Source organism: Trichechus manatus, unplaced genomic scaffold, assembly GCF_000243295.1.
Source record: "Trichechus manatus latirostris isolate Lorelei unplaced genomic scaffold, TriManLat1.0 scaffold00136, whole genome shotgun sequence".
Taxonomy (NCBI): domain Eukaryota; kingdom Metazoa; phylum Chordata; class Mammalia; order Sirenia; family Trichechidae; genus Trichechus; species Trichechus manatus.
Window position 1 is genome coordinate 5,194,289 of NW_004444072.1, and position 24,059 is coordinate 5,218,347.

The window sequence follows — 24,059 nt, forward strand, 5'->3', positions numbered from 1 at the left end:
GCTAAGTCTCTGAGCTTCTCCTTAATTGTGTTTCTTAAATTAAAACATAAAATGCCCACAGTTTATAGTAATAGTTAATAATCGTGTACCAATGTTAAATTCAAAGTTTTGACAAGTGTACCATGGTAATGGAGCCCTGGTGGCACAGTGGTTAAGAGCTCAGCTGCTAACCAAAAGGTCAGCAGTTCAAATCCACCAGCCACTCCTTGGAAACCCTGTGGGGCAGTTCTCTTCTGTTCTATAGGGTTGCTATGAGTCGGAATCAACTCGATGGCAATGGGTTTACCACGGTAATGTAAGATACTCACATTAGAGAAAACTGTGTGAAGGGTATACAGGAAATCTCCACTCTCTGCAAATTCTCTGTAAATCTAAAATTATTACAAATAAAAATTGTGTTTAAAGCAAAAAACAAAACAAAAAATTATAGTGGCAAGCACAGGGTGAACTTTGAGGAATGGAGGCTAAATATGTTTCTTAACAATGGTCTTTCATGTCAATGCTATGGGGTCTTGATACTTTCAGAGACAACGAAGATAAAAGCTCAAGCTTTGCTCTGATATTTTGTTCTGGGTTAACACCTCTTCTTGAGTATTTGTAGCAGTAAATACAATAACTCACAAATTCTTTGGGTCTCAGTTCACACGCACGCACACACATGCACACACACACACACACACGCACACACACAGATTTCTGCCACTTGTCCTGATATCTCTCAATCACCTCTGCAGTGAGGGAAACCCCACAACTCACCCCTGGCCAAGAAGGCTGAAGGGGGCAGAGTAGTGTCACACTGTGTCCCATAGCAACCGGTTTTTCCCACTCTTTTGCTCTCCCAGTCAGCTACCTGCCACCTTATGTATCCCAAGAATCATTGTATTTTTCCACCTCTTAATGGAGGTAGGTCTTAAGGATCATGGGGGAAGGAGAAGCAAACTTTTAGTATTTTTATACTTGGAACTTACATTATAAATCTCTTGATCACTGTTAAATGAATATCCAGGTTCTAAATACCAAGGTATGATGGCATGTCTACATTGTGGATTATATTTGGATAATTCTTCTATTTTCTCTGATTTGCCTTAATATGCTTTTGGGACACATTCTCTCTAAGTAAAAGTGGGCCCTGGAAATGCAAACTTATTTAACAATGGTTTCACCAACGCCCAGTTTAAAATGATACTTTAAAATGATTACCTCTTTATAAGCAATTTATTATAGCAGAAAGAGCAAGGATGTTGAAGTTAGAAAGTTACATGTTTGCATATCAGTTCTAATACTTCCTAAAAGAAGGGAGAAAATTGCTTGACTTTTATGTGTTGGGACTCCATCAGTAAAATGAAGCATAGTTGTTGTGGGAGTTGGAATGAAAATATTATGTGAAAAACCTAACAAAGCACTTGACGTTCAGCGCTGGCCGCTGTCGCAGACGTTATCGGTGCCTCACCATATCCCCTTAACCTGTGTAATTTCCATGCCTAGGATCTGTATCTCTTTCCCTGAGACTTTCTGCCAAGCTGAGGAAGTCTCCCCAGCTGGCAGGCATGGAGAGATGGAGAATTAATGTTCTCCAAGGGCAGTCTTCAACCAGTGATGGATGATAGTTGGTGTATATATCCCCTGCTCCAATAGGTGTGTGTGCTCTACACTGGTCCCAAAGATCCCCCAATGAGATTACCTCCAACTGCTTGATTATGCAAACTATCGGCTGCTCTCTTAGCTAGTGCTGCTTTAACACAAATCCCCAAAGGTGGTGGCTTTAAAGAAGAAAGATTTATTTTCCTACAGTTTAGGAGGCTAGAGTCTATGTTCAGGATGTCAGCTCTAGGGGAAGGCCTCTCTCTCTGTCAGCTCTGGGCAAAGATCCTTGTCTCTTTTCAGCTTCTGTAGCCAGGCCTTGGTCTGTTTCTTGGTGATCCTAACATTGTGTCTGTGTTCCCCCATTTGTGCTTGCTTCTGTGTCTCATCTGTTGTTTTATAACTCAAAAGTGGTTAGATTTAAAACCCACTCTACTTGAGCATGATATAATTAACATAACAAAGAAAACCCTGTTTCCAAACAGGATTACATCCTCGGGTGTAGGGGTTAGGAGTCTTAACGTATAATTTTGGGAGACACAATTCAATCCATAACAGCTGCTTTCTTTTCTGTTTCCATTCCTCATTGTCTCCTAAAGATAATTGCTCTGAGGCCATCTGTTGAACTACTTATACCTAAAACCTTGTTTCAGGGTCTGCTTCTGAGGATCTGAACTGTGACTGCTTTCTTCCCCACTATGTACGTGTGCCATGATAAAAAAATGGCACCTCACTTGTAAATGTTTTCAGTTGTACTGCAACACTGACACTCTTGAATCTGTATTTACAGTATTTGAAGCACTAGGGCATAGTTGTCAAGAACTCTGGCTCTGAGAGCTCAGAGACCTGGGTTAACACTCTTAAAATACTGCCACTTTGAACGAGTTATCTAATCTCTCTGGGCCCTAGTTTTCTCATCTTTGAAACAGTAATAATGATTCCTAAGTTGCCGTGATGATAAATGAAATGGAAACAAAATGCGGATGATAATTCCATCTACTTCATTGGGCTAGTGCATATAAATGAGATGGAGGATATAAAGCTCTGGCCGGGCCTCTGGAACACAGAGGCACTCAGTAAATGTTAACCAAGTGCCACCTATATAACGTGAGCCCATTCTTGCTTCTAGCTAAATCCTGTTGCAGCATGGTTCATTCATACCAAATAAAATAGAATACCATTTTTAATTATAAGTGTGATTATGCACATGCTAATTATTTCTTGTTACATATACACACATCATCATCATCATCAACATCGACAACACACATCTGCATCTAACTTAACAAGCTTCTGTTTTACTGGGTAGTTTTTCATATATTACTGTTTTATATGACCGAAGAGATTCGTATTGGGTTTTCAATAAATAACATGCTCCTGTTCCTTATATTGGAACCCTGGTGGTATAGTGGGTAACTGTGGCTGCTAACCAGCCGCCCCTTGGAAACCCAGCGGGGCAGTTCTACTCTGTCTTATAGGGTGGCTATGAGTCGGAATCAACTCCATGGCAATGGGTTAGGATATTCCTTGTATTGTACCTTAAATATCTTTTAATTTACTAAATGCTGATATAAGCCAAACTTTTCAGGAACACATCTGTTGTATAAAACAAGTCACACCTGTACAAATTGTGAATGTACACATATACTTGGCAAAACTAAGTATATCATTGTAGGAAACCTAAAGAATAAAGTAGTAAGAAACTCCCATTTAGATTTAAAATTATATAATTAAGCAAAATACTGTGCCCATGGTAGATATTCAATGAATAATACCTGGATTGAATTATCATACTAAATTATAAGGTTTTCTTATTATGATATCATTAATATTCATTCTGTCTTTGAAATCGATTGCCTGTACAGGCAGTCCCTGGATTACCAGCATCCGACTCATGTATAACCCGTAGTTGCGAACTAACCCCCATAAAGCCTATTATATTAAAAATTCAAGGTACATACCATGGTTTGTAATAACAAATGGGCACTACTTTGCGATGTGCTTCAAAATATTATTACTGTGTTGTTATGTTAAAGATGTAGTGTATCTGGAAGCGCTTCTTTAATGTTTTTTATGCATAGAAAGGTACACTATATACTAGGACAAACATTTGGTTAGATATGAACTGTACCTGACCGTTCCAACTTAACTTACAAATTTGACTTAAAAACAGACTTAGGAATGGAACTCATTCATAACCTGGGGACTGCTCTATACTATTTATCTAGTCCATTTTATATGTTTTTTTTAGTTATATAGCAGTGTATTCAATAAATTTTGATTCTACTTTATGTTGTATATTCTTCTTCCTTCAAAATGTTATTCAGAAAAAAAAAAAAAAATTGAGCCGAAGCAGACAGACTATTCTAGGACATCCTTTCCTTTAGAGATGTTAGTCTCTCTGGCATAAAAAAGAAAAAGAAAGATTGGATCTCAAACTGGTTAAATTGCTGCTTCTGTACAATACTGTGACATGTTGTCTTGTTACAGTAGAACATGTGCTCCCATTTCAGACAAGCTATTCTTTGAAAAAAGTTTTATTTAGCCCACATAGCCAGTCCCCGGATTTGTGGGTGTTACCTCCTTTCTGTGTTACTGTTTTTTTTTTTTCTTTTTTTATCTTTATTATTGCTTCTGTTCCGTCATGTGTAACACAGTTTAGTAGCAATCTTCTTCAAAAAACAAGATGTTTCTTAAAATAGAATGGTCAGCTAGACAGAAAAGAAGTATCAACAAAAGTAGGTCCGTTGTTCATCTGTGTTTTGTTCCCTGAACCACTTCTGAGACACAATCTTACACATACGTAAATGAACAAACACTGAGTGAAAATATAGCCTGTATGTCCTAATGCAAACTTTTCCTATTTTGTTCAGGAAGTCAAATTATTTGAAAACTGGTTTGGTTCCAATTTTCTCCCTCTCCTATCTATTTGTTAGCAGATGTTAAAGTGTATCACATGTCACCCCTGGGTTCTACTGAATAGATTTAGCGACTACCTTCCTTTTTCAATAATAGTTCACTGTTGATGTTGTATTTTCTCTCATTTTTCGAATTGTGTTAATTCTTTGTTCCAATATAAGTAACAGAAGAAAGAGAGAAAGAAAAAAAGACATTAAGCAGTGAAACTTTGCCAGGAACAATGCTTGGCATTTTCTCTGTGTGGCATCTCATTTAATCCCACAGAAACCCTACAAGGTAAACAGTACCCTGTTTTAACCAATGAGAAAACCACCGAAGCTCAAAGAGGTTATTCCCACAGCTTATAAATGCCAGAGTCCACATTTGAATCTGTGTTTGACTCTAGAGTTCATTCCTTCCATGAAGACTTTCAGAGAGGGTAAATGGTCATAGCTTACTACTATTGGAGTCAGCTTTCATAACATGTAACTCTTACATTTCATTATTGCTTTCTGTGACTCAAAAATATTTTCATTGCACTTTGTGCTCAAGTCTAATATGTATCTCTTTGTATATTTACAAATGTGCAGGTGCTGATACATATGTATCAATGCTGTCATATTTATTTCATACCATCACAGAGAGCAAGAACTATTTGTGCATTCATTCATCTTTAAAAATATCATTTATTAAATCCTACTATTGGCAGGTACTTTGTTAAGTTCTAAAATAGTGGTTCTCAACCCTAGCTTCACATTAGAATCTCCTGCGGAACTTTTTGAAAATACCAATGCCTGGGCTCATCACCAGAAATTCTGGTTCAGTTAATGTGGGGTGAAACCTGGACAATGTATTTTTAAAAATCTTTCCCAGTAACATATTTAGTGCTTCTGTTCCACATCCTATTTTGCTGCATAGTGCTTGGGATCTCAAAAGCTTACAAATGGCCATCGAAGGGACAGCAATTGGTCTCCATTCACCTGGAGCAACAGAGGAAGAAGGAGAGACAGGAATAAGAGGAGGAAATGGATGTATGTCTAATTACCTCCATGAACAACTGCCTCCTCTGCCATGAGATCAGAGGAACTGGATGGTGCCCAGCTACCATGACTGAACATTTTGATAAAATAGAGTATAGAAGAGTCCTAATCAAAAGGGGGAATATGTAGAACAGAATTTCAAATTCTCATGGAATCTAGGCTTTCTGGAGCCATAGAGGCTAGATGAATCCCCAAAACTATTGCCCTGAGATAATCTTTAAACCTTAAACCAAAAAGATCCCCTGAAAGCCTCTTAAAACCAAACGGCAGTTTAACTTAACTAGTGAAGATTATCTGCCTTGAGCATGATGCTCTTTTAAGATTTATCTATATGGGATCAAATTGACAACATCACCTCAAAAGATGAGATAGGAACCTTAGGGGGGCAGTGAGTTTATGTTAGTGGGGGAGGAACAATTCAGAAAAGGAAAGTGAGAAATACATTCAAAAAATATAATCAATGTCACTGAACTGTACAAGTAGAAACTGTTGAATTGGTATATGTTTTGCTGTGTATATTCTCAACAACAACAGCAAATAAAATAAATTATTTAAAAAAAAAAAAAAGCTTTCCCAGATGCAGACAGCCTTGAGAAAGTTGTTCTAGAGCAGTGCTTCTCAAAGGGTGGCCTCCTCAACCAGCAGCATAAGCATCACCTGGGAACTTGTGAGAAAGGCAAATTCTCAGTCTTTCCCCCTAACTTCCCAACCTACTGTATCACAGTCATCAGGGGTAGGGCCCAGTGATCTGTGTTTAACAAGTGCTCTAGATGTTTCTGATGAACACTAACAGATGTCTTCTCTAGAGACACAGGATGAATAAGGCATACCACTTGCCACTGAACATTTCTCAAAGAATTCCCACTTGTTTCAAATTTGCATTTTAATTACCTAGCACAGTTCCACAATCTATAACTTTAGTTGATAATTACAGCATTATTACTACTTAAAAAGTGTAATGGTTTTTCATCTCTTCTTGGGCACCCATTAAATGAAATGTTTATGAGAAAGTAGGGGTCGATGAATAATATCCATTAATGAAAGCCTTATGAACCTTATGGATGAGGTTGCATTGCCATAGTGTTTTGTAAAAGAGAGAGAAAGAGAGCAAGAGAGAGAATAAATTTTAAAATATAGACATTTTAAAAGGCAAATCTTTTCAATAAAAGATTTTAAAGGATCTTCGTATTGCATTTTCATTCCAGATAGTCCAATTAATATTCCCTATTTTTTCCATATTTATTATTATAGCTTTTACTACTTTATTATAGAGTAATTGACATGCAATAAACTGCATACTGAAAGCATTTAATTTGATAAATTTTGACGCATATATACACCAACAAGGAATCCCAGTGATGCAATCGTTCAGCAGTAGGCTGCTAAAACTCACCAGTGGGTCCACGGGAGAAAAGACCTAGTGATCTGCTCCTGTAAAGATCATAGCCTAGGAAACCCTATGGGGCAGTTCTACAGGTAGTCCCCAGATTATGAAAGAGTTCCGTTCATAAGCCTGTGTTTAAGTCGAATTTGTATGTATGAACAGTTCGGTAAGGTTTCTATCTAATGTCAGTTAAGTGTTTGTCTTAGTATATAGTATGTAGTGTACCTTTATATGCATAAAAAACATTAAAGAAACACTTCCAGAGACACTAAAACATCTTTAACATAATAATACAATAATAATAATGTTTTAATGCCCATCGATCGCAAAGTAGCACCTGTTATCGCGAACTATTGCATGTACCTCGAATTTTTAATAGACTTTACAGGGGTTGGTTTGTCACTACAGGTTGTATGTAAGTTGGATGTTTGTAACCCACGGACTGCCTGTACTCTATCCTATAAGGGTTGCGTAGGGTCGTGATGAGTTGGAATTGACTGGATGGCACATACCACCACCACCAACATACACTAATATAATAAAATGAAACAGTTGCAGGGGGGCATCCAGTTTTATTATAGTTGTAGGAGTGCATCCAATTCTATTATTCTATTATAGAATAACCAATTCTGTATATAGTTGTGCAAGGATCCCCCTCCATCCCCAAATGACAGAATGGGGTTCAGAGAAGGCCTCCCGAGTATGGTAACATGAGCTAAGACTTAAGGGCAACTAGATACCAGCCCAAGTGAATAAGAAGGGGAAAGGTAGTACAGGATGGAAATAAAATATATCTCACCGGTCTGAAGTCTAGAATCTTGTAGTATTTGTTATTTATCATCATGCAAGTTTTAAAAATATCTACTCAGTCTTCCAATTAACAAACTCAATTGCTAGTGAAGTGTACGGGACTGTCACTGAGCGTAGTAATCCGTGTCTCCATCTGCAGTTAGTTTCTTGCGTTGCAGTAATCTGCTTACCTTTAAACACCAGTGCACTCTCAAATGCATATTTCCCTGCAGTGTGTATTATAGGGAACAACTCGCTTAAAGTGGTATTTGTGTTTTTATACAGCAGTGGATTCTAATTCCTTGCTTTTGACTCCCTTTTAACTCTCCTCTGTCCCCCTAAGCAAATGATCACATCCTTAAATGATTATCGTTATCCACATGTGCTAATACTAGGACCTTATTTTTTGGTCTTAAATTTTCATTCTCTTCACAATTGCAGGCTGGCTCCACGAGCTGGGAAAGCGACTGGAATCTCCATACTACGGCAACAATACTTTGGGGGGCCCGTCGATCCGAAGTGCGTATATCGCCGCTCTGTACTTCACCCTCAGCAGCCTCACCAGCGTTGGGTTTGGGAACGTCTCTGCTAATACAGATGCAGAAAAGATCTTCTCCATCTGCACCATGCTGATTGGTGGTGAGAACTTCTTCCTTTACACCAAGTGAAGGAACAAGTGTCTGCCAAACTGTCGCTGTTTCATTTTCTCTGTCTTGAAACATGATAGAGATAAATTGCTTATACAGAAAGATTCTAAAGCACTAATTAGGAAACAGTGGCAAATATTTTAACATCCATATTGACTAGAAATTCAAGTCTGTGATGTAGAAGAATCCCATTTTCAGGACAGATGAATAGGAACCATTTACCTAATGGTTCATTTTGAAAGGGCAGGCACAGCTATTATTTTGTTTTGTTTTCCCAAACTTATTTTTTTGGTGAAAATATACACAACAAAACATACACCTGTTCAACAGTTTTGACATGTACAATTCATTGACAGTGATTCCATTCTTCACATTGTATCACCATTCTCTGCCTGTCACTGTCTCTGCCCTTATTGTTTCATCGCTTAACTTATACCTCTGCCCTTTAAAGTTCTCATCTGTGCTTGAGAGTTACTGTTGTCATTCCAGTCTCATATAGGTAAGTCTTCAATAGGGTGCAATGCTCAAGGCAGACATTATTTATTGAGCCGAACTGTTGTTTAAAAATGGCTTTGTGGTATAGTTTCAGCTCAAGTTTCAAAAGTTATTCCCAGGCAATAGATTCGGGGATCCCTCCAGTCTCAATGAGTCCAGTAAGTCTGGTTTCCAATAAGAATTTGAAGGTCCATTCCTCAGATTTCCTCCATTTGATCAGACCCATCCATTGGGTCCATGATCTAAATGTTCAGTAATGATAGCCAGGCACCATCCATTTCTTCTGGTCTCATGGCAAGGGAGGTAGTAGTTCAGGGGGGCAATTAGACCTGCAACCACTTCCTTCTCCGATTCTTGGATCTCCTTCTTCCTCTGTTGGCTCCAGTCGATTAGAAACCAATTGTTGTATCTTGGATGGCTGCTTGCAAGCTTTTAAAACCCCAGGTACTACCCACTGAACTAGGAGAACAGAAACTCTTAAAATAATATTAGGCCAATTGACTAGACAGGCCCATGAGACCACCACCACAAACCCTTGAAACGAGAGAACTAATCCCATGAGGTGTTTATTTGTAGGTAAGTATTATTATTAGCTGCTGCCTTTTTTCCTTTTCTTTTTCTGCTGCTATTTTTGTTGCAAAATTTAATGTAGCATTTTACTTGTCATTTCACTCCTCCCTTTTTTTAAATTTTTCTAGTGTATGGCTTAGTGATACCAGTTGTAGTACTCAAATTGTGTAACTATTACATTTAATTGATGCCAAATTTCCCATCATCATAGATGGGAAAAACATTCAGCACTTCTCAGAGAATGGTTCTCCCTCCCCGCTCCCACCACTGGAAACCACTAGTAACCACTGGTGTTGTTTAATGTAAGTGAGAACATACAATATTTGTCATTTTGTGATTGACTTATTTCACTCAGTATAATGTCTTCAAGCTTCACTCATGCTGTAGCATGTGTCAGGACTTCATTTTTCTTTAGGGCTGAGTAATATTCCATAATATGTCTGTACCACATTTTGTTTATCCATTCAGCAGCTGAGGGGCACTTAGGTTGTTTCCATCTTTTTGCTATTGTGAACAGTGCTGCAGTGAATATCGAGATGTGTCTGTTCTTGTCCCCACTTTTAGGTCCCTAGGGTATATACCGAGGAGCGGTATTGCTGGGTCATATGGTGGCTCTATTTCTGATGTTGTGAGGAATCGCCATTCTGTTCCCCACAGTGGTGACACCATTTTACATTCCCACCAGCAGTGGATAAGGGTTCTTATCTCCCCACATTCTTGCCCACATTGGTTGTTTTCTGGATTTTTTGATCATTGCCATTCTAGTAGGGGTAAGGTGGTATCTCATTGTAGTTATGACTTTCATCTTTCTAATGGCTAATGAAGGAGCCCTGGTAGCACAGTGGTTAAGCACTCAGCTGCTTACTAGAAGGTGGGTGGTTCAAACCCACCAGCTGCCCCATGGAAGAAAGAGGTGGCAGTCTGCTTCCGTAAGGATTACAGCCTATGTAATCTCTATGGAATAGTTCTACTCTGTCCTATAGGGTCGCTATCAGTAGAATCAACTCGATGGCAATGGGTTTGGTTTGGGGTTTATTATTCCTTAACATACCTATTGTGCTTGTGAGTTACATGCGTCCCAAGTGTATGTTTGAAACTCCATTTGGGACTACAGTGAAACCTGTAAGAGCCAGAACTTTATAGGACTGCCTTGTTTTTCCAGGTCTTGCAAGTTTTCCCCCTTTGACAGGGTGCCACCTTACCAATTTTCTATTGCTCTCTATTATAGGAAAATATTTGACTTTTCTTTCTCTGACAGGTTTTTGCCTTACACAGCTTCTGTCTTTCACAGGTTTTATTATGTAAGTTTCCAACTGGTCAGTGTTATCAAATTTTATTCACACTAATATAGTATATTAAAGATGTTTGATAAATCACTTGGTAAAAAATAAAAACAAAAGGCGCCAATATAATAATAATAAATAGTTAAATTTATTAATTGCTCCTATGTTCTATATTCTGTGTTAAATGCTTTAGTGCAATATCCTAGGTAATACTTACAACAAATGTATGGGGTTGGCACTATTATTATCCCATTTTACAAATATTCATATTATAGTATTGTCTCCAAGCTCCAAAATCACCTTCTATATTCTGCTTTATAATGCTGGGGTATGGACTCTGCACATCTCATTCTTTTTTGCCAGCTGATGTCCAGCTGCAACTGCCAATAGGGGGCACTAGAAGGAGACGAAAAGTCAAGAAGAGGGAAGAAGGGACTGCCTGCTTCTGATATGCATGCTGTGCCTTCAGCGGCAGGCCACCCTGGCAGAAGCACGTGGTTCCAGCTTTCAGCCTCTTTAGGCACTGAAGAACCAGCCTCATTGGGCCCCCTGCATCAGTTGGGCATGCCCCTCATCCCACATCAGAGCCCTGGCTCCATGCAGCTCTCCCCTCACTGCCTGGTTCCTCTGGGCTTCTAAGTCCTGATGACTCCACTCCTTTTCTTCGTTCATCCAGCTCTGAGCACTGCATCTCTTTCCGGCAATTGATATGCCTGTGTTACCTCTATGCTCCTTCTGTCCATTCAGCCCTCCAATACCAGTAAAACCAATTCTCTATAGTAAATACCCTCTAGTGAGATACTCACTATGAATTCTCTTTTCCGAACCTCCTAACTGGTAAGGGTTGAGACTATTATTTCTCACACCTTTCAGATGACATATCTAAAGCTTGGAGAAATAAACCTTCTAGCCCAATGCCACACAACCAGTAAGTAAAAGAGGCAAGGTTTAAACCCAGGTAAATGCTTATTTCTCTTCTTAAATATGTAAATGGAAACATACTGAATTATAAGACTAATGTCTTGGAGTAGTAGGAAATGTGGATGTTTGCTTGGATCAAGTAAGCATTCCTCTAGACCACAGTTCTATAAGTATTGTCTGCCCTACAGTATTCCCCCAGCCAATTTTATTATGTTGTCCAAATGATCTTAATGCCAGATTCGCTTAGACTTTTGAACCTTATAATAGGGGGTGATTCCTACAGGCTTCCTTGTATGGGAGATGTGATAGGAGTATGTGGAATTTCACGCAATTAGTCATCCATCATGCAATAAAATCAAAGAACTATAAAACCAAACCTTCCCTCAAGAAGGTTATGATTCAGTTGTTGGAAGGAGACAGGCTATATTTCTGTGGAAAGAGTTTTAACAATACCAGGCAGTAGACTCTTAAGTGCCAAGTTCAGAAGGAGTGAGAAATAAGAACCAGGGGGCTAGGGGAATTTCTTGGAAAAGGAATGCAGTGCTTGTGGCAGAGTTCCTGAAGCAGCATGCTGGGACGACAGCAGTTGTTAACAGGCTCCTGGCTGGTGGAAAGCAGGAATAGCCTAGGGAGCAGAGAACAAGAATTCTCATTTTCTAAAGAGCTACAATGTGCCAGACCCCATGATGGCTGTTTTACACCCAATATTATAACTTTTACAACCTAGAGCATATGCCACCTGAATTTAGAGTCAATCTCAAGAATAGACTTGACATACTGAACACTAATGTCCAAAGACCAGGTGAGTTGTGGAATGACATCAAGGACATCATACATGAAGAAAGCAAAAGCTCATTAAAAAGACAAGAAAGAAAGAAAAGACCAAAATGGATATTAGAAGAGACTCTGAAAATTTCTGTTGAACATAGAGTAGCTAAAGCGAATGGAAGAAATGGTGAAGTAAAAGAGCTGGACAGAAGATTTCAAAGGGCAGCTCGAGAAGACAAAGAAAAATACTATAATGAAATGTGCAAAGACCTGGAGTTAGAAAGCCAAAAGGGAAGAACACGCTCAGCATTTCTCAAGCTGAAAGAACTAAGGACAAAATTCAAGCCTTGAGTTGCAATAGTGAAGGATTCTACACGGAAAATACTGAACAACGCGGGAAGCATCAAAAGAAGATGGACAGAATACAGACAGTCACCATACCAAAAAGAATTGGTCAGAGCTCAGCCATTCAGGAGATAGCATATGATCAAGAACTGATGGTACTGAAGAAAGAGGTCCAAGCTGCACTGAAGGCATTGGCAACAAACAGGGCTCCAGGAATTGACGGAATACCAAATGAGATGTTCCAGCAAACAGATGAGGCACTGGAGGTGCTCACTTGTCTATGCTAAGAAATTTGGAAGACAGCTACCTAGCCAATTGACTGGAAGAGATCCATATTTGTGCCATTCCAAAGACAGTGATCCAACAGAATGCAGAAATTATTGAACAATATCATTAATATCACACACAAGTAAAATATTGCTGAAGATCATTCAAAAGCGGTTGCAGCAGTACATTGACAGAGAACTGTCAGAAATTCAAGCCAGATTCAGAAGAGGATGTGGAATAAGGGATATCATTGCTAATATCAGATGGATCTTGGCTGAAAGCAGAGAAGACCAGAAAGATATTTACTTGTGTTTTACTGACTATGCAAAGGCATTCAACTGTTTGGATCACAACAAATTAAGGATAACACTGCGAAGAATGGGAATTCCTGAGCACTTAATTGTACTCATGCAGAACCTGTACTTAGACCAAGAGACAGTCATTCAAACAGAACAAGGAGATACTTCATGGTTTAAAGTTAGGAAAGGTGTGCGTCAGGGTTGTACTCTTTCACCATACTTATTCAATCTGTACGCAGAGCAAATAATCTGAGAAGCTGGACTAGATGAAGAAGAACAGGTCATCAGGTTTGGAGGAACACTCAGCAACAACCTGCGATATGCAGATGACACAACCTTGCTTGTTGAAAGTGAAGAGGGCTCGAAGCACTTACTGATGAAGATCAAAGACTACAGCCTTCAGTATGGATTACATCTTAACATTAAGAAAGCAAAAATTCTCACAACTGGACCAATAAGCAACATCATGATAAACAGAGAAAAGACTGAAGTTGTCAAGGATTTCATTCTACTTGGATCCACAGTCAACACCCATGGAAGCAGCAGTCAAGAAATCAAATGATGCGTTGCATTGGGCAATTGTGCTGCAAAAGACCTCTCTGAAGTGTTAAAAAGCAAAGATGTCACTTTGAGGACTGAAGTGCACCTGACTCAAGCCATGGTATTTTCAGTCACCTCATATGCATGCGAAAGCTGAACAATGAATAAGGAAGACCAAAGAAAATTCGATGCCTTTGAATTATGGTGTTGGCAAAGAATATTGAATATACTACAGGCTGCCAGAAGAATGAACAAAGCTTTTTTGGAAAAAATACAGCAAGAGTGCTACTTGGAAGCAAGAATGGTGAGATTTCATGTCACATACTTTGGACATGTTATCAAGGAGGGACCAGTCCCTGGAGAAGCACATCATGCTTGGTAAAGTAGACGGTCAGCGAAAAAGAGGAAGACCCTCAACGAGATGGATTGACACAGTGGCTGCAACAATGGGCTCAAACATAGCAGTGATTATGAGGATGACAGAGGACTGGGCAGTGTTTCAATTTTTTGTTCACAGGGTCACTATGAGTCGGAACCAGGTCGATGACACCTAAAAGCAACAACTACATTATGGCTTATATAAAACTGCCACTCTCCTTGATGGCCTGTGTTTCAACATAGCAAAGTGGCAAGCATTTTGCAAATAAACACAGTCTATACTTATTTAATATTTGTCCATTTTTCTTCTACTGCTGATGGATATTTTAGGAAATGCTCAAGAGCTCAAGCCTTAAGCCTACTAATTTGACATCTGAAGAATCTGTTAGATAATTGAGCTTATTCTCTGTTGGTACACCTACTATACTGTGAGTGGTCATGAATCAGAGATTAAGGCATAAACTATTCCCTGCCTTTCACTGCAAGTAAAAGCTCTGTTGGTCACAAGTCCAAAAATGTACGGGAAATAATCTCATAATGTCACTTGTTTGTTAAATGTTTATTGAGGAAATTTTTCTGATGCAAAACCAGTGCTCATTTGTAAGCGGCATTAGAGCATTTTGGTGACTTGAGCAGCACGTAGGAAACCACTGCTTCTGAGTGCCAAATGGCGTCTAAGTGACTTGAATCTGTTAGCTGAAGCTCCCCAAACCTGTGTGTATAGGGAATAACTCTGTATTATTGTAAAAGTTACCCTAGGCTAGGAGAAATAATGTCTGCATTTTAATATTTCTGACAAATTACTTGCATGACTTTGGGCACTAATCATAAAAGATCGCACATATTGAACACTTATTACATTTAATTCTCATAACACTTATTATATTTAATTCCCATACCACTGTGAGGTACCCCAGTTTAGAAAGAAACGGAAGTTTAGAGAATTTAAATTTGTCGCTAAGTCCTTGCAAACTCCTGGGAAAACATCCATCTCATTATATCACAAATAATTTATTTTTAACAAGAGAAATTTAAAGTGTATATTATCATGGATTCAAGCCTAGGAAATCTTATTAGGAAACTTCACACAAGGCTGATGAAATTGCTGATGGCGAGGACGCAGTATTTACTACAAAAGTCGGCAATGGCAATATGAAATAAGGCTAGGGGTTTACAAAACCCCGGGTAATTATTAAGGGTAGAAGTCCTTGCAGACTGGGTAAGGAGGAAGGTGTGAAAAAGTGCTGGGTGGACCAGGCTGGGAGTACTTTGGGAACACACTGGAGTTTCCACAGGAGTTGTACAGGTTTTATGGTTTACATACATTGAGCTTCCATTTAATATTCTAGGTAAGTTTCTGTATAAGCATCTGTAATTAGGGAGTATGCAAAACACTGATATAGGGAAAGAATATGTATAACTATGAAACAAAGGGATTAAGCAAAAATGTGAGAAAAAAAATCCATACCTAGACAAACCTATGTGAAATTTGAGAACACCCAAAACAAAGATATAACCTGAAACTTTTCAGATAACCACTCGAGTTAATAAATGACTCTAATAAGGTTGCTGGATATAGAATCAATATGCCAAAATCAATTGTATTTCTATATACTAGCAATAATTAGAAAATGAAATATAAAAACGATTTTAGATACCAAATATGTAGGAATATATCTAACTAAACATCTGCAAGGCTTCTACCCAGAAAAGTACAAAACATTAGTGAGGAAATGTACAAGTGGTTTAAAATAATGAAAGGATATATAATGGTGGTGGTTGGAAGACTAAATATGGTAAAGTTGTCAATTTTATCCAAATTAATCTAAAAATTCAATGCAATCCCAATAAAAATCTCAATAGATCTGTGTGTGTGTTTGTGTGTGTGTGTGTGTCTGTGTGTGTGTTTGAAAACTGACAAGCTGTTGCTAAAATTTAGTGGCAATGCAAAGGACTAAAACTAGTCAAAGCAAACATGAACAACAACAAAATGGAAAGATTTGTACCATAGATATCAAGATGTATTATAAAATTATTACCATAATTAAGGAAGTATGGTGTTGCCTCAAGAATAGACAAATAGGCCAACATAATAAATAGAAGAGAGTCCAAAAACTGGCCCACACATAATATGGTCACCTAGGTGATACTGCAGTGCAAAGGGGGAAATAATGGTCCTCTCAGTAAGTGCTTCTGGGTCAGCTGGATATCCACGTTAAAAAAAAATTTTTGACCACTCTGAAAATTGTCTGTTAAAATTAATTTCAGATAGATTTTAATCTAAATATGAAAGGAAAAACAATAAAGCTTCTAAAATAGAATAAAAGAGAATATCTTCACAACCTTGGAGGTGACAAAGTTTCTTAAACATCACACAAAAAGACCTAACCACAGAGGAAAAGACTGATCAATTGAACTACATTAAAATTAAGAAATTTTGTTTTTCAAATCATCTGACCAAGGATGCTTACCCAGTATATATAAAAAGAATGTTTACAAACCAATAAAAGAAACAGCTGACAACTCCAATAAATAGACAGTAAAACTTAAAAAGACATTTCAAAAATAGAGTTCCAAAACTCAAACAGACAATAAGCATATTAAACAGTGCTCGACATTATATTCATCTGGGACATGCAAATTGAAACTACAGTTAGATGCTGTTTTACACTCATAAGAATGTCTACGTAAAAACACTGACAACACTAAGTGTTTGAGAGGATTTGAAACACCTTGACCTCTCCTGGAAACCCTGCTGGTGTAGTGGTTAAGAGCTACAGCTACTAACCAAAAGGTTGGCAGTTTGAATCCACCAGGTGCTCCTTGGAAACCACAGGGGGCAGTTCTACTCTGTCCTATAGGGTCGCTATGAGTCACAGTTGACGCAACGGGTTTGGTCTTCTTCCTTTTTGGTTTTTGACCTCTCTACCCGGCTACTGAGAGTGTCAGCTGGTACAATAATTCTATCAATATCTAAACATACCTATTCTGTAACTCAACAATTTACTCCTAAGTATATACCTGATAGAAATGCATACATATGTGCATCAAAAAATACATATATATATATACACACACACACACACCAATACCTATTATTCTGTCACTCGACAATTTACTCCTAAGTATATACCTTATAGAAATGTATACATATGTGCATCAAATATATATATATATATAGGGGGACGTCATACCATCAAGAAAGCAGTGGCAGGAACAGAGCACATCCTTTGGACTGGGGTCCCTGCGCCGAGAAGCTGCTAGTCCGGGGGAACACTGATGAGAAGGCCGAGAGAGAGAGAAAGCCTTCCCCTGCAGCTGACACCCTGAATTTGGACTTTTAGCCTACTTTACTGTAAGGAAATAAATTTCTCTTTGTTAAAGCCATCCACTTGTGGTATTTCTGTTGTAGCAGCACTGGATGACTAAGACAGAATTTGGTACCGAGAGTGGGGTGCTGCTGTAACAGATACCTGAAATGCGGAAGCAGTTTTGAAACTGTGAATGGATAGAGGTGCAGCAGTGGCAGCAGCAAAGGACCAGCAGCAGCAGAGAACCTGCAGCGGCAGAGAAGCAGCAGTGGCAGAGAACCAACAGCAGCAGAACCAGGAGACCAGTGCAAGACGGCGCTGGAGCCGACCCACGGAGCGAGAGAGCTGAGTGCCTGTGCACAGGCGGCTTCCTGGCAGAGTGAGGTGCCTCTGGGTACCTGTCGGGGAGTTAGGCTTGCTGACCCATGGAGCGAGAGAGCTGAGTGCATGTGAGCACGAGGCTTCCTGGTGGAGTGGGGTGTCTCTGGGCACTTACCAGTGGAGCTACAGAGCTTTGGAACACTTGCCCCAGCAGGGCAGATGCAGGCATGAGGCCCAAGGGCCAAGAGGCCACAGGAAACAGAAGCAGAAGCTGAAGAGACAAGGGACACAAGACGCCAAGCTGCCTCAGTCTCAAAAGGTATGGCCATGACCTCAGGGGTTTCAAAGGGTGGAGCAATGGCCTCTGGTGCTTCTAAGGGTGGAGTCACCACTCAGATGGACTGGGAGAATGGTGCACCTAAAGCCAAGGGAGCAGAGTTGCTGTCCCAGTGGGCCTGGAAGGCGGAGCTGAAGCCCAGGGCCGAGGGGCCTCCACTCAAAATCCAGAGACTGTGGCCAATACCTAGAGTCTAGAGGGCAGGGCCATTGTGTAAATTGTCTCAGAGAACAGTTTATTTTCATAGCCTTGAGGGCTAATGTAATGTGTTCTGCTGACTTGCTTGGTACCTGTTATGCCTTCTTTCCCTGCAGTTTCTCCCACTTGTAATGGAAATGTCTAGCTTGTGCCTGTTCTGCCACTGTACCTTTGGAAGCAAATAATTTGTATTCTAGATTTCACAGATGAAGAGGAATTTTTGGATTTTGGACTTGGAGTTAAGACTTTTGCTATGATATGATGGGGTGAATGTTTTGCATGTTGCAAGGATGTGATTTTTTGGGGGCCAAAGAGTGGAATGTCATGGATTGAACTATGTCCCCCCAAAAATGCGTGTAACAATTGGCTGGGCCATGATTTCCAGAATTGTGTGGTTGGCCTCCATTTTGTGATTGTAATTTTATGTTAAAGAGGATGAGGGTGGGATTGTAACACCACCTTTACCCAGGTCACATCCCTGATCCATTGTAAAGGGGGCTTCCCTAAGGTGTGGCCTGTACCACCTTTTATCTCTCAAGAGAGATAACTGAAAATGCAAACTCTCCCCGGATTTTTTTGCCAGAAGATAATAGCGCCTCTTGCATCTTCACCCAACATTAATAGACATTAACAGACAGCAAAACAAGAGCCATTTTCTCTTTCATAAATCAACGTTATCCTACTGGGCTGGACCCTAAGCAGCAGCCTAGTACGTCCTCATTTCAATCACAAAAAAGACTTTTTTTTTTTTTAAATCTATAAACCAAAAAAACAACCAAACCCATTGCCATGAAGTCAGTTCTGACTCATAACGAGCCTATATGACAGAGTAGAACTGCCCCATGGGGTTTCCAAGGAGCGGCTGGTGGATTCGTGCTGCTGACCTTTTGGTTTTAGTCTACAGTATTTTCTAAAACCTCCACGCATGTGTAGCTTTAACCTTTCGTGGTATGGCCTTTCTAGCCACGGTCTTGTGACTCCCAACCAGGTGATAGGGTGGGACTGTGCAAATAAGATAATTGTGACCCACGGAGGGGATTGATCAGTTTTGCCTTAAAAGAGAGCCAATTCCAGAGCAGAGACGAGAGCCCATCACCACCAAAGAAGGAGAGCCCCACAGGAGACAGTGCAGTGGGCTTCCCCGCCCACAGAGCGAGAAAACTGAGTGCCTCTGGGCAGAGACTGAGGGCCAGGGAGAAGTCTATGCCTGACCCACAAACGTGGGACTTGCCAGCCTCCACAACCGCGTGAGCCATTTCCTTTATATGATTCGTGAGTTCTGTGAGACGTTGCAGTGAATTAGGGAACCCAAAGACACAGGAGGGAGAGTACTGAGGGGAGAGGGAGTAGTTGATGTTAGAGAGGATAGAGTGGTATAGCAGCTTAGAAAAGTTAGACACTTGGGACATCTTTAACTTCTACCTCCTAGGATCCAGCTCTGTGCTGTTCTTTCTGAAATAAATTATTCATTCACCTTCTTGGTGCTAATTGTGCAGGTCTGTACTATTCTAATCTTGTCCTTGGTTATTGCCCTTCTTGCTTTGTATTTAAAAAATCATAAACTCCAAGGAACACTACCTGTACAACCTGTGTTGTTTATTTGCTTGCCTAATTTTCTGTAACTCCTCACCAAAGACCATTTGGGTTGAATGTTCTCAATTCTACTTTGGATACTTTCACAAAATTCTATTTTTGCCACTTTCACAAAGTTCCTGGGTCAACAGCCATTCCAGAGTCAATGGTTCAGCCAACAATTCTTATCTTTTTCTTCTTGAAACGTTCGATACCTGCCTTCTTAAAACCTAGGTTCTATGTATGACAGGATTCTTCTTAACCAACCTGGGCTTCAATAATATAAAACTTGATATGATTGATTGCTTAAAGACATCTACCATTGCTATCTGCTTAATTAATCTCTGCTTAATGTTCAGAATTAAATAAAGTTCTCATGTTTTCTGCCTTCAAATAAATTAAAACTTCAACAAGCAAAGTCAAAAAATAAAAATAAAAAATACACACACACACACACACACACACACACACCAATACCTCTAGAAGCATTATTGTAAAAGTCTCAAACTAGAAACAATCCAAATGCCTGTTAGTGGGTGTCCTAGTTATCTAGTGCTGCCATAACAGAAATACCACAAGTGGATGGTTTTAATGAAGAGAAATTTATTTCCTCACAGTCAAAGTAGGCTAAAATCCAAATTCAGGGCCTCAGCTCCAGGGGAAGGCTTTTTCTCTCCGTCAGCCTTCTCTTCAGTGTCCCCCCGGACTAGGAGCTTCTCTGCGCAGGGACCCCGGTCCAAAGGACGCGCTCTGCTCCCGGCACTGCTTTCTTGATCGTATGAGGTCCCCCTGTCTCTCTGCTCACTTCTGTCTTTTATAGCTCAAGAGATTGCCTCAGGACACAATCCGGTCTTGTAGATCCGGTCCTGCCTTACTAACACAACTGCCACGCATCCTCCCTCATTAACATCATAGAGGCAGGTTTACAACATACAGGAAAATCCCACAGTACCAGGAATCATGGCCTAGGCAAATTGAAAGACACATTTTTGGGGGGACATAATTCAAATCATGACAATGGGAGAGTAAATAAATAAATTGTGAAATAATAATTTAATAAGATACTATACAGCGATGAAAATGAATGGACAACTACGTCATGGGACAGCACGAATGAACCTTGCAAACTTAATGCTGATCAGAGAAGCCACATATAAAAAAAGCACATATTGTATGATTTTTGTTTATAGAAAGTTCAAAAATAGGCAAAGTTTATTGACTGCAATCTAATTCAGAACTGTGGTTACCTTCGCTGAGGGGCATGGTTAGTTACTGCAAAGGGGACACAAGGGAGGCCTCTGGGATGCTAATAATCTGTTCATTCACCTGGGTGGTGATTCTGTAGCTAGTTTCACTTTGAGAAATCTCAATGAGCTGTACATTTAGCATTTGTGTAATTTTCTCTGTGTCTGAATATCAATTTTACCTCGTAAAATTACAAGAGATGAGTTGAAAATAATAATACAACTATTAAGTGTGGGATGAGAAGATGAGTAGGAAGTTAACTTCTCACTTTTCACAGCAGGTTGTTGTTAGGTGCTGACAGTGATGAGTCAGGCAACAGAAGTAAAGCATAGTGTCTAAACTGTTGGTGATAACCACAAGCAGGTATAAAAGAAATAATCTCTAAAGGTTGCTTTTGGGGAGTGGGATGGGAGTGAACTGTTTGGGGCTGGGTTTGGAGCTGAACTGTTGTCATAAATTTTCTCAAGTTTAGACAATAGAAAGGAAAAGGGCCAGGGGAAGCCAGGCAGCTCTGAGGGAATGCTTTTTTCCTTTGAAGTCTGGTTACATTCTTCTTCTATCCCAATTGTTGGGGTTCCTTCAAAGACCTGATACTTTGGCAAGATTTTACAAAATTCATTTTATACTAGATTTCCTACGCAAAGAAAAAGAGCCTCCCACACACTCAGCAGGCCTAGCATGCAACTTCAAGAATTATATACATCACATTTGCTGGGAGTAAAAGGGAAAGTGAGTGATAATTTCCAAACCAACCTGGATATTGAAGTTCCTGAGTCAAACTTTCGTAGCAGATGGAATGATCTGTCTTGACAGTAATATACACTCTCTGCTGGTGTGAAAATAATAAGCAGTGACACTGAGGTCATAAGTTTGGAAAACGAAAACCGATATGAGCCAGTGTTTTATTTTTTTAACTACTTAAATTAGAAGTATTTTCTTATGCTGAAATGAGACTTTGAAATTATGGTGACTCAGACATAGAATAGTACTTTCCAACAGCACTTATGAATGCTACAATTAATCCAGTAATTCATTTTATTGATAATATACAATTAGGATGCTAAATGATCTGAACATATTACTTCTCTTACTTTAAGTATTTTACACAGATTATAATTAAGCAAAGCAAAGTTAAAATCATACACATAATTAAGGAAAGCAGTGTTAAAATAAAGGGAATAAAATTGTTCTCAGTTCTTGGCTTAATCTCCCTGAAAGGACTATTACATATTTTTAAAGATGATAGTAGAGCTTTCAAACACTCAGCCCATAAGTATATTAACGGAGGCTGAAATTGGTGTTTAATTTCTTTGACTTGGAGCAGAATCAGTTCTTTTCTTTGGCTACTGTGTATTATAAATAGCGCTCTTCTCTTCCCCCCAAAAATACTGAAGCATCAGAAATGGTGTGCTTCTGAAACCATAAAGAAGAATGAACCTCTGTTTAGAATCTCTGCAGAACCATTCAACATTAAATTGTTAAGCAGTATGCATTTTGCTTGGGCTATTTTTGCCCTATCTGGAGACACTTCGTTTCTTAACATTTTGCAGTAATATATATTTGCATGTATCCACATGTGTTGTTATTGTTTTTAGGTGCTATCAAGTCAATTTTCCACTCATAGTGACCCCATATGACACAGGAGGACTGCCCCATAGAGTTTTCTACGATGCAATCTTTATAGGAGCAGATCATCAGGTCTTTCTCCCGCTGAGTCGCTGGGTGGATTCAAACCACCAACTTTTCGGTTAGCAGCTGAGTGCGTAACCATTGTCCACCAGGGTTCCTTGCTTGCATGTAGGAGGTACTTATTTAATATTCCTTGAATGCCTTTAATCAAAAAGTGATTTCCAACAAGAACAACTCTATTCAAGTGGATGCTGGAAAGCCTTCAATCTGTGTCCTTTACCCAAAATTTTATTCCATTCATGGTTTGCTGAGCAGTCTGAAAACTCAGGATAACACTTTTCACACTCATATGAAAAATTAACATTAACTTGAACACCCACTGTTTTTTACACATACAGGAGTCACTTTTGAAAAATATATTAGCTCTTCAAATCTTGAAATAGCCCTATAGCAAGGTATGTTGGAATTGACTTGACAACAACAGGTTTGGTTTTTGTTTTTTTTTTTTTGTTATTATGTTTATCTAACATATAAGAAAACTGAGTTCACATAAGCGAATTCTGTAACTTGCCAAGTTTACATAATTAGGAAGCGGCAAAGCCAGGGTTCAGAGTCAGACCTGTCTGATTCTGAAGTTCATATTCTCTTTGCAACATTATATTTCTTCTAGTAAATGTAGACACTATTTTATACCCTGTTCTAGTAACTTTTCCAAAATACTGAGGGCCTTGTTATGTAAGTGGTGACTTTATAGGCATGAAGACCATATTTTGATACATATGATGATATATAACCTTATGAAGAATTGTAATTCCAATTTCTGATTAGACTGAAATTTATACACCAGTGTTTGGTAATTTCTGGTATATGTAGAATTTTTTTTAAAAAAGAGTTTGAATTGGGACTGTCTTGAAATATTCAGGAGGATAGACGTAATAGCATGTTGACACATTCGCACTAATATATCCATTTTAACGCTAAGAAACTTTTAACAAAGCTCCCTGGACACTGAGATTTTGATCAGAACTTCTAATCTGTTTGGTCTGGTTTGAACCCCTGCTGATAATTTGCATTTCTAACAAGTTCCCTGCTGAGAATTTGCATTTCTACCTCAGACATACTTAATCAGAATCTAAATTTTAACAAGATCCCCAGGTGATTCTTATGTATACCTTCCTGGGACTTTGTTAGAAATGCAAATTATCAGCAGGGAGCCTGTTAGAAATGCAAATTCTCAGCAG

At 39.1% G+C, this 24,059-nt stretch overlaps 1 protein-coding gene across 1 annotated transcript in view; it reads left to right on the forward strand.

Moving 5' to 3' along the window:
• KCNH8 (potassium voltage-gated channel subfamily H member 8) overlaps positions 1-24,059 on the forward strand; it is a 448,825-nt gene that overhangs the window by 342,766 nt on the left and 82,000 nt on the right. Inside the window, exon 8 of the mRNA XM_004385286.1 lies at positions 8,134-8,331. Coding sequence (XP_004385343.1) covers positions 8,134-8,331 — 198 coding nt within the window. The remainder of the gene's footprint in view (positions 1-8,133; positions 8,332-24,059) is intronic.